The sequence below is a fragment of the Trichomycterus rosablanca genome, chromosome 5 (assembly GCF_030014385.1).
Source record: "Trichomycterus rosablanca isolate fTriRos1 chromosome 5, fTriRos1.hap1, whole genome shotgun sequence".
NCBI classification, from domain to species: Eukaryota; Metazoa; Chordata; class Actinopteri; order Siluriformes; family Trichomycteridae; genus Trichomycterus; species Trichomycterus rosablanca.
In genome coordinates, this window is record NC_085992.1 from 27532643 (window position 1) to 27544725 (window position 12083).

At 37.1% G+C, this 12083-nt stretch overlaps 1 protein-coding gene across 2 annotated transcripts in view; it reads right to left on the bottom strand.

Moving 5' to 3' along the window:
- si:dkeyp-121d4.3 (uncharacterized) overlaps positions 1–12083 on the bottom strand; it is a 38020-nt gene that overhangs the window by 20870 nt on the left and 5067 nt on the right. Inside the window, exons 2-3 of one of the 2 annotated variants that reach the window (XM_062995927.1) lie at positions 9373–9462; positions 2468–2619 (exon numbers count right to left, since the gene is read on the bottom strand). In XM_062995927.1, coding sequence (XP_062851997.1) covers positions 2468–2619; positions 9373–9462 — 242 coding nt within the window. The remainder of the gene's footprint in view (positions 1–2467; positions 2620–9372; positions 9463–12083) is intronic. The other variant, XM_062995928.1, reaches the window with a different exon arrangement.

Here is a 12083-nt window from a genome sequence, read left to right on the forward strand (position 1 = left end):
AAGGCTGCACACTTACTATACTTATATATGTATTTTAGGTCCTGTATTACAGATGTGCCACTTCTCTCTGTCTATAATGTTTGGCTGTAGTTAAAGCAGCATTACAAGTTTTAAGGAACCCACTCAATGAGCTGTGCCACCTTCTTGCCCATCTAGCCTTTACTGGTCCTGCCGATATCCAAAACAATTGTACATTCTAATGAAACAATACTGTGAGCCGATATAATCAGCCAAACAAATGTAAAGAAACACACGTGTAGCTTCGGGAAGACACATCAGTGCAGACGTGAACCACTCTATCTAAAGTATTACTAGTGCTGGACAATAATTCGATATCGATATATATCGCGATAGAAAATGTTTCAATAACGGTGATATGATTTTTAAACAAATTCGATCGATATGCATACGTAAGTGCATGATGACGTACGCCACAGTTACGGCTCTGATTACTCTACCTACAACACGGTGGATATTAGCGGCTAAATGAGTTTAACAGCTGTGAGTGAACGAGCATCCACAGTCAATCTGCGACCAGCTGTTCGAGGGAAAAAAAAAGTGTCTGTGACTCTGAAAGTCTCCGGTGCACCAACAGACACACATTAGGCCCATATCTAATCATATCTATATGTCTAAACCAATCAGAGATAGTGAAGGGCGGGACCAGCGTCATCACCGGCGGGCATTACACAGAGAAATATCATGGCGGAGTGTGTAGAATATGTGTGAGCATCTGTGCTGCTGTTATAGATGTTCGTTTTAATGTAAAAACATCAATCAAATATCGGTGATTAGAAGACGTGACGTGTTTGTCTCAGTTGTTGTTTTCTTTAGTTTGTTGACGTGAGAAGAGTTTTGCGCTTCGCTTTCACCGCGACTCTCGACATAAATAACCGATTTGCTCAGATCTCGACTCGAGAGATAAAACATCATTAAAGTTCCATGATACAAACAAACATCTGTGTGAAATAACCATCAAACCCAGTCTAACAGCTCCACATGTATCTGTGTTTAGCTGGATTTACTTCACGTGTGGTGTTTATATTTCACGCTAAATGTTGTTAGTTCTGTCTGGGTTACTTTGACCATTTCATATCACACAGTTAATCTTTTCTTTAAGGCACTTTAAAAATATCAGCGACAAACTGACTCAAAATGTAATAATGTCATGTAGCCTATGTCAATAATATGCGTCTCGTTACTGCATTAACCATATGTAATATTCTTACCATTAAATGAGATGTTCAGTGTGAAGCCCTTAAAACACTTGCACTTTTAATTTAGATTTTCTTTTTATTTTATTTATCTTGAGTTTAAATTTCAGCTCAGTGAAGCACTTTAAGCACCAACACTTTTTCAGTAAGATACCTTTCGTGTAGAATTGTGCTTCAAATAAAGAACTTTATGTTGACCAGATCAGTTAGTTAATCAATATCAATCAAAGTCAGTATTAAAAAAAGTGAACCTGTAAAACAGGTGTTAAATGCGATGCGGTTGAAAATTTGGGTGCACCTAACTTTTGTGCTGGTGCACCTAAGAAAAAAGTTTGGCACACCAGTGCAACCAGTGCAAAAAGTTAGTCTAGAGCCCTGAGTGTTGCCAGATTGGGCGGTTTTCCTCTAAATTTGGCTTTTTTTTTCACTTCCATTTAAAAGAAAATATTCAGTTTTAAGAAGCTCCAGCATTGTGGAAGGCTATTAAAAGTAAAGTCAATTTTCAATGCTGATTTGGCTTAATAGTGTTGGTCAGTCTGTATATTGTTGAAAGAAAATTAACATTTGTTTTACATGCATTCACACTAGCATGTTCTGGGGTTCAGATGAGTCTCATCAGTACACACAAGTTTGCAGTCAAATTATCAAGTATTGCAAAAGAATATCTTTGAAATTCTTCCTCGTAATGTTAAGGTTATAGGCTATATTTTAGTTTTTCACTTGTCAGGGAAAATGAGAAAAAATAAAAAGCTTATTATGCTAGGCTTGATGTAATTCTACATGACACTCATTGTCTGGCTCCGCCACTGTCCACAGTTGAAAAAGAAGCAGATGAAATAGCTGATAAGAGAGGAAGGACTAGTTCAGTGGTGTATTCCGCTTGTATTTCTTGCCAGAAACCAGAAAAGAGGTTTGCAGGTACCACCATCCAATTTTGGTGGCAGTTTTTCTGACATTTGTGTTATTCATATCAATATCGGAATTATATCGTATCGACCGAAATTAGGAGTTATATCGTGATATAAATTTTAGCCATATCGTCCAGCCCTAAGTATCACATTATTAAATAATTATAAAAGCATTATTAAACATTTACCTCCACTGAATTTTACTCTATGGTTTTTTTCAACTGTCATAAATTGGTAATAAAAAAGTCAATATTGCTAAATAATTTCTTATAAATGATAGTTTCAAGATATAGCAGTATACACATATCTGTAAGCACTAAACAGTCAAGTTAAAAATGAACTTACTTGACGGATTTTACCACACTTCTGAGAACAGGTCCTTCTGTGATAGAAGATAGAGCTTTACTCCTGGTCTCATTTGTTCCATCAGTTCCACTTTCACTCGTGGTTTGTACAGATGTCTGCAGAGTACTGGCAGGTGGGCCAGGTGTCATGTTCTTAAAATGAAACAGACAAAAATGTGAAAAAAACTTTACAAATCGTTTGTTAGCTGGAAAATACAGCTTAAAATTTAAATTGTCAATTAAATGAATATTGTATTAATGCAAATGGCGAATCATACTCATAACATTAGAAACTACACAGTGATTTTGCACAGACACACAATGTAGCAGTAGCTGCTGTACAATAAGCTTTTATACCAACCATGCTTTAACACTGACAATACCTTTTGCCAAAAAGTAGTTTTACAACAAATGAGTTGATGTTATGCAATGGCAACAATTCTCTAGGCTGCATTAACACAGTATGCTACAAAAAGCATCTGGTTTATTTAACACCACCAAGTAACATGAGTTTTAAATACAAAGTGCAAATAAGATTACATTTAAAGAATAAAAAAACAAAAAACTGAAAGCAAGGATGGGTCATGGTTCACCACCTTGTACCAAACTGAACATGACAAAGAGAACTGTTCTGTTCAAAGACCAAATTTGCCAGCACAAGTATTTCACATATCTATAGTTCATTATATCATGAAATCATTCAGGGAGTCAGCGGAAATCTCAAAGCGTAAAGGCCAAGAGGAAAAAACACTAAATGTAAATGTGACACCACAATGGATACATTTACATGAGCCTGGGAGTACTTAACACACACTGCATAAAGATAACCTGAAACTGTATTAGGCAAAGAAGAATTCATTTATTAATTCTGCACAGAAACACTGGCAAGTTCACTAAGTCCAAAGTCATCTAAGATGGACCAAGACAGTGAAAACATGTTCTCTAGTCCATGTTCCCATTCCTACATGGCATTTGTCACAACAGGAATGCACCACTTCCATAATGCATTCTGTGTGAAACCAGTCACTCTAAAAATAATGACACAAGAGAGCCGGACAGTGAATAACCAGCTTATATGTGTTTACTGTTTTTGTCCCATGTTAGTGTAAAATGTGGATCATAGCATACATAATCAATTGTTTTAAGCGAAGTTTACAGTGTATAAAATACTTGCATGATTTTAATGCATTTGTAAAAGTGGCGCTTCTGTCTGGGGATGCATCTCAAAACAGGTGCACCATAAAGCCAGAGTATTTTATTTTACATTTATTGCACTTAGCAGATATTTTTCTTATTTAAAGCCACATACCACTTGACTGAATGCAATACAAGCAACTGAGGGTTAAGGGCCTTGCTCAAGAGCAACAGTGGAAACTCAATTTACTGGCTCAAGCCCTTAACCACAGAGCTAACAATGCCCAACATTTTTAGGCAGTGCACACTAACAGAGTAAATATTTTTAATTTAATTTGTGATAAAGCATCTCAAGAAATCTGCAAAATATCAGCAATAAGAATAACAGTAATAGGAGTCGAATGATAAAAAAATGCTCATACATATTCAGTGTCAAAAACTAAAAGTTGACTGAATATAGGTGATTTAATTTTATCAACAGCCACATTTCTCCTTTGGACATCACAAATGTCCACACACTTTTAGATTTCATTTCTTTGCATATGAAACAATAACTAATGCCTAGTTCACACTACACGATTTTTGCCCTGATTTTCGCTCGGCGACTGGTCGGCGCTACATTTCCCGGCTCAGGAGCAACTCGGCGTTCGCTCGGCGATCAAAACTCGGCTCTCAGTCGCTATGTGTGAACTACTCAACAACTCAATCCGACCGGCTCGCCGAGCGCTCGGCGACCAGATCCGAGATTTCTAGCATGTCAGATATCTGATCTGAGTTGCACAACTGGCAATGAGTGCTATGTCGAACAGCCAATGAGAACGCAGGATACGGGGTGAGGGGAAACGCAGGAGAGGAGTGTAAACAGGTGGGACTGGGGGATAATATAGTTTATATCAGAATACACCGGCACACACACGTTTTACAGTATTTCTGACTTGATCGTTCTCTACAAAACATAACACCAACACTGTATTGCAAAATATTAATTAACCTCCAACTTACTACAGAACAATCCATGCTGTTCGCGTTGCCAAATCCACTTAGATTCATTTATTTTTCCTCCTTGATTTTACGCTGCACATCTGCGCACAAACTTTGATCGCTCACTACTTGTTGACGTGCATGTTTGGACGTGGTATCATTAAACCCCTCGTCACATCTCACGTGTGTTTTTGTGTAAAAAAAAACAACGTAGTTTGGGTGATCAGAGAAGCTCACCTGTGATTCCAGTTGGTGATAGATTGTGTAGTGTGAAACCCCCTATCACCAATCAGTCGTGTAGTGTGAAATATACACAGACTGAAAGACTCCAGAGTGCAAGAGATTCAGTCGTGTAGTGTGAACTGTACAGCGACCCGACAAATCAGAAAGTCGTGTAGTGTGAACTTGGCATAAATGTGAAACAAAAATGACATAAGCTTGTGTCAGTGATAGCTGAAAAGTAAATATAGGTAAAATACATTAAGACTTAAACCTTTATACTGTGAGGAATTTCATCCATTATCAGTTGATGAGATAAAGCTGTGGCTGGATGTGCTGACTCAAAAATTGAATGCACAGGAAATGGAAACAGACAAAGATATCACAGCGGTTGGAAAAAGACATGTACCGTCTGCAAGTTAAAAGACATCACCACCCAAAAAGGACAGGTACTATCTTCCAAATTCAAACAAAGACCATGGATTCCATGTGGCAAAAGGTGGATTAGGTACAATCTGTCTCATGTAAGTTAATTAATAACTAATATTTAGCATTTTACAAACACCACCTTCTTTTACGGCCAACAAATCTATTAATAGCACAATTTTAAATAACAGCTCTACTAATTTCCTTAATATCCTTTGGAACCAAGTTTATTTTCTCAAGTCTTGTAATTCATATCTTTTGGAAAGCCATAAACACTCCTGGACTAGGGATGCACCTTGTCTGATGCACCTGTAGAGGTCCACGGAAATTATAAAATTAGCTGGAGGTTCCGTTTTAGAGTTTATTTCACATTTTATTTAGTGTACATAACTTAGTGTCTGTTCAGATGTTTATTTATTAGGATTTTAACGTCATGTTTTACACACTTTGGTTACAGTCATGACAAGACAGGTAGTTACTCGTTACACAAAATTCATTAGTTCACAGGTTTTTAATGTTAATTAATGTTTAATTAACCTGATTGCATGTCTTTGGACTGTGGGAGGAAACTGGGGCTCCCGAAGAATACCCACACAGACATGGGTAGAACATGCAAACTCAGAAAGGACCCGGCCCACCCCACCTGGGGATCTAACCCAGAACCTTCTTGCTGTGAGGCAACGGTGCTACCCACTGAGCCACCGTGCCACCCATGTCTGTTCAGCTAGATCAGAACTTATCCAAGAATTATCAGTAAAGAAAAATACTGGAGGAACTACTCATTTAAAAAAAAAAGTAAACAGGGTATTTGATATTTTGTGTAAACACCCACATTGTCATCTCTGCCACAAGAAATTAGTAAACAGTTAAGGACCAGATGGCCAGGTTGTATTCTGTAGGTACAAACTGGCCAATGTGTTCATCTGAACAAATCATGGGCTTCATTCATAAGGTGCAAAAGGTCAGGCCTTGGTCAAGGAGGTAAGAAAAACACAACTATCAGTCTAAAAAGTTTCAAAGGTCCTGTGCAGAAATAGAAAAAGCTGATGGACAACAATTTGTGCAAGACTTCACACTAAATCTGGCCTTTATGGCAGTGGCAGGACAGAAGCCCCTGAGTAAAAGGTATATAACAACCCCCTCTGAAACATTAAGGAAAAAGATTCTTTTGTTCAGATGAACATTGTGCTTGTGTGAAATTGTGCACACTAGGTTGGCTGTCTCACATAAGAATGTTTCCAGATTTTTACCACTATTAGAACAGAATCAGGATGACCCTTCCTTGGGCTAACCTGAACGAAAATTTCTTCTGTAGTTGTTCCCATTTTATGCCAACAATTATAGATATTATAGGTAATGTAACAAAAAAGATCCCATACTTTAGAAACTGCATTTACACAGCTTAGAGTTGTCTGCTGACAACACTGCATGCTTTACACTATATAAACTTTACAACCTAGCACACCTATTATGCCCTATGCAACTTAACAGTGAACCCAGTTTACAGCTGGTCTCGGGCATTTCAACCAAAATTATTCCACTTAAGCAATTCAATAAATATTACTTACTAAATTTCCTGTCTGCTTTACCCAGTGGCGCATCTGCTGAATCTCAAAAGCGTGTCCGAGTAGCTGAGAAAAATCGTGCGCCCTTAGCCCACACAGTCACTTGGCCACTGAGATGTTGGAGCCCACCCAGGAATGCCAGAATATGTAGTGGAAATTGTACATAAACTATATTTACATATTTAACTTTTCACTTCAAACAACTTTTGAGCTCACGAGTGCAGATAGTCACTCTAACCAATATCATACCATACTGCAGAGTGCTGCAGTCAGACTAGGGCTGGGCGATTTTGCAAAAAAAAAAAAAAAAACTAGATTATTTTAAAATTATACCCGATTGTCGAATACGATTTCGATTTTTTTTTTGTTCCCAAAATTCACGCAAAATTTGAATTTGGCGCCATTTGAGCATTAAAGTGTTGCCAACGAAAAAAAAGACAGCGTGACAGCTCACAGTTCAGGGTTATTAAAAATGGAGCACTACACGAAAGAACAACGCGTTTTCATTGTTGAGCAATATTTTAAAAGTAATGAAGGTTTGGCAGCTCCAGTTCGCAATTTTCGTACAAAATATGGTCAGAATAGTGATTTAACTTCATTTCGACAAAAGAGTGCGTATGTGCCAGCAAAGCCGTGGAGGCCATTTACCCAATATGCTATTCCATACATAACCCTATACTGTATACTTTATGAATCAATTAAAAATTTAAAATTTTTCATTAAAAACCTGTGTTCTCTATCAAAATTACTTCTTGCGTGAATTTTGGGATACCCTATATAATGCAATTAAAATAAGACTTAAATTTCTTTTTTTGCATTGTAATTAAAGGTTGCAGAAGTGCAAAAATAGTAACAGCACCACCTATAATTATCCTTTTAAGGGACTCAAACTTTATAACAATAACGATATCACAATAATTAACAATAATTAAAACAAAATAGATCTAAATTATCTATATCCTTATCTATCTATATCTAAGAATAGCTCACAAACAACTTTTATTTTAAATAATGTTCAGCAGAACCTCCTTACATTAGGAAAAAAAAAGTTCTTTACAGGTGTCTTAAAAGGAACACGAGCCTGTACTGTGCTGTTTCCACCACTGAGTGAGTCTGTATCAGTATCTACACTGGGGGGCATCAAGTAATCACTCAGCTCAGCTTTGATTTTGTCCTCTTGTGATTTGGGGGGTGGATACAACATCTTAAACATTTCAGGATGTGTAATGTGTCATTTTAGTCCCATTAAAACTTTCAAACTGTATTAACCACTATTATGTGTCGTAGAATTATTCGTTTCTATTGAACGGCCCTTTAAGCCAAAATAAAGGAACCGATTCGCGCATTTGGGAGTCGTTACAGACATACGGCTCTTTAAAAGGAACCGAGACAAAAGATCCGACTCCCTATCGCAGAATTCACTGCAGCAGTTTCCCAGACGTGATTTTTTTTACTCAGTAACGGATGTGATTTAAAATGCAGCGAATTACAATTCTTAGTACAAAACTTACTTAAGTAAAAGTACAATTACAGGCTGTAAAATCTACTTTAAAAAGTACAAGTACACAAAAAAACGACTCAATTACAGTAACGCGAGTAAATGTAATTCGTTACTTTCCAGCCAATCCTGATCGCGCTCATCGGCTCCGTATTTTGATTCAGTTCAGCGGTGTTTGATTCAGTGAATCTTAATTAAACTCTTCTGTATGTGTCTCGTTTTGCCGATCGTGTTTGCGCTCCTTATTACTGAATCTAACCGTTACCGTGTATAATCCTTGTTGTCTTCCGTTTACTGTTTTGGTTTTCGCTGGTTTTGGACTCTACCTGATTTTGTACAGTTTTCGCCCTTTTTATATTAAACTTTCCCTGATTTATATTCCGCGGGCGTCTGGTCAGTTTCTGCTTCGTGACATGTTGGTATTTTTATTCAAATATAAAGTATGTAAACAATCGCAATTGTCACATTCTAACATCGGGTGAAAACGTTCATGCGAATTAACCAAATTAATCGTGAAAATCGCCCAGCCCTAAGTCAGACAAGCAAATACATGAATTATTCATAAAATGAAGGACAAGGGATACAACATTTGACTGGTTACAAATTAACACAGTAAAACCTTCTATCCTTTACTATTCTTTCCTGTGTCATCCAAGTTTTTTTGTTCCACAAGTATGGCCTTGAACACCCTGGACCTACCATATCACTGCAGCTATAACTACTCTAATCTTGTCATATCATCATGGCTTTTGCCACCGGACACATACTAGACTAAGTGGGAGTAAACCGTTGGCTACTATGTTATTAGTATCCAATGAATCAATCAGAGTTTACTGGAAGTGTTGGCAAAAGGTTACTGAAGTGTCAAATGCTAAAGAATATTAAGTGATCGAATATATAAGTGAAATAATTAAACAACCACACATGCAGCTCAAATGCAATGAAAATACGCTTAGGAATTGCAAATGATGGGGATTGCAAAGAAAAAGCATGCAGTAAGCTAAGCAAAACTGTAAGCTTAACATACATTAACTTTTAACTGCATACCAAAGGTAAACCAATTTACTGGCTAAATGAACTTACAGGTTTTTCTGTGCCCATCTGTTGGTTTGGGCCAAGTGCCATAAAACCTGAAGGGTTTCCATTAAATTCCTTTCGGAATGCTGGATCATCCTTGGTGATACAAAATATTTTGGGGTCAAATAATTATTTATCACAGTTAATCAGTACAAATGAAAAGCACTTCGAATTATATTACATTAGTCTTAAATAAAGTAAAGCAAAGACACATTATTCACAGACCTCACTTGATTAAAAGTAAGCGATCCAATATGTTTAATTAATTACTGCAAAGCAGCATCAAAACAATCGTTATTAGCCTAATGTTGACACTACTACCTCACATCACTGCTTCATAGTTTTGACTGACAACCTGTAGATAAGAGTGAATTCACTTGTCAGGTATTAAGAGTCAAATTAGGATCAGGAACACCAGTGACCTCTAAACCACCAACAATCACCTATAAAGCTTGCTGTTGTTGTTTGCTAAAAAATTAGAAACATCGTGGTCCCATACGTTTCATTGTCAATTAGCCCAAAGCTAGTTCTGACCAAAGTTCCTAAATATCGGCTGGTACAGATACAAACACTGAGCGAATGTCCAGGTTCTCACAGTAACCAAGCAGCTTATTCATAGTGCAAAAGGTCTGATGGAGGTTAGGGATGCAAAAACATTTTACAACTGATAACTAAGTGCCATTAAAAGCAGATTACTTCAAACTAACAAAATAAGAACAATTACAATATCAAGCAGATCACTACCTAGATCACTAAGTCAGTATGGCTTTAGCAATTGCTCCAAAAATGTATCTAAATGAAACTACCAATGTTTATGGTGCTCTCACAGATATGCCAGCTACAAACAGCATACTGACAGACACCTTAAAGATGTGGCAGGTTACAGAGTGCTCACTAGATTTAAAAAGCAGCAGTTTACTGTAAATCTAAGTGCATCACTTCAGGTCATCATACTAAGAAATCAGACTAAAATATTTACTGAAATGACATGACTGATAACTGATTCATGACTGAGGTTTCCCTTAATCTGATTACAGAGGTGCATGTAAATCGTTTAATCAAATCTTTAATACAACCCCAGTTACAAAAAGTTGGGACAGTATGGACAGTGCAAATAAAAAACAGTGTTTAATACATTTACTTTGACTTATTTTATTGCAGACAGCATGAACCCAAAATATTTCAGGTTTTTTCTGGTTAACTTCATTTTGTTTGTTTATATACATCAATTTCAGCCCTGTAACACATTCCAAAAAGTTGGGACAGGGGTAATTTAAATGTGAATGTGTGAGAAAATGTGATTTTAAACAGGGTATGTCAACAAGTGACGATAATCATGATTTGAAGTCTTTGTGATGCAAAAATGGAATTGCATATTTCCCGCCTTTATTTTCTCACTCTACTTTTCCTCCCTCTACTGTACATCATTAAATGGTTCAAAAAAATCTGGAGGTATTTTAGTGAATAAAGGACAAAAGCGAAAGCTAAACACCTGTGATCTCCAATCCCTGAGCACCAAGAAACAGCATTCATCAAAAACTGACATAACATGGACAAGGAATTACTTTGACAAATCTTTGTTAAACAATTACAGAATTTAATTTATAAGCGCCTTTCAGAGCACCCAAGGACACTGTACAATTCAAGTAAATATAAATAACAATAAAAACAACACAAAACAGCAAAGCAAACCAAAGAAAACAAGAAAGGGAAAAAGGTCTCTCTAAGAAAAAGGTCTCTCTAAGAAAAAAAACTTAAGAGACCAAGAATAAAAATAATACACAGTTAAAATAAGTAACTACAAACTTGGAAACGCAATCCTTAAAAAAAAGAGTTTTTAAATGCTTCTTAAAAGTAGACAGTGGCGAACACATGCGGAGGGACAGTGGTAATGAGTTCCATAGTTTAGGACCAGCAACACTGAAGGCTCCATCACCAAATGAGCGCAGTTTGGTTAAAGGAACAAAAAGCAAGTAGACATCAGCAGACCGGAGTGACATGAAAGACAATATCGGGTGAGTAGAGCAGAAAGGTAATCAGGAACCAGACCATGTAAAGTTCATAAACCAAAATAAGTATTTTGTACTGTATGCGGTATTGAACTGGGAGCCAATGAACCTTGGGAGTTCTGTGTTCCCATGATTTAGAATGCGTAAGAACTCTCGCTGCTGAGTTCTGGACATACTGAAGTGAGCCAAAGGGAGCCCAACCAGTACAGAGTTGCAATAATCCAATCTAAATGTAATAAAGGCATGTATAAGGGTTTCAGCCACAAAGTCAGGCAGAGAAGGATGTAGTCTAGCAATGTTTTTCATGTGGGAAAAAAAGCAGTTTTTGTTATGTTGTTAATATGGCAGGGCTCTAGACTAACTTTTTGCACTGGTGCGCCTAACTTTTTTTCTTAGGTGCACCAGCACAAAAGTTAGGTGCACCCTAATTTTCAACTGCATCGCATTTAACACCTTAGTTTTACAGGTTCACTTGTTTTTTCGCTGTCCATATAGGCAATATTGACTTGTAAATGATTAAATAACAGTCTGGTCAACATGGCCTCGTCTGTTGATGTTTGTTGCTGTCTGCCGCTGAAAGGCAGTGGGGAGAGGGGACCCATGGGCAGTGCATTTACTGCGGCATGTAATGTGTTTTATAGATGCATTGTGCTTTTCATCCTTTCAATTCAAAATGTATTAGAACCAGTCACAAATACAATTTTGACG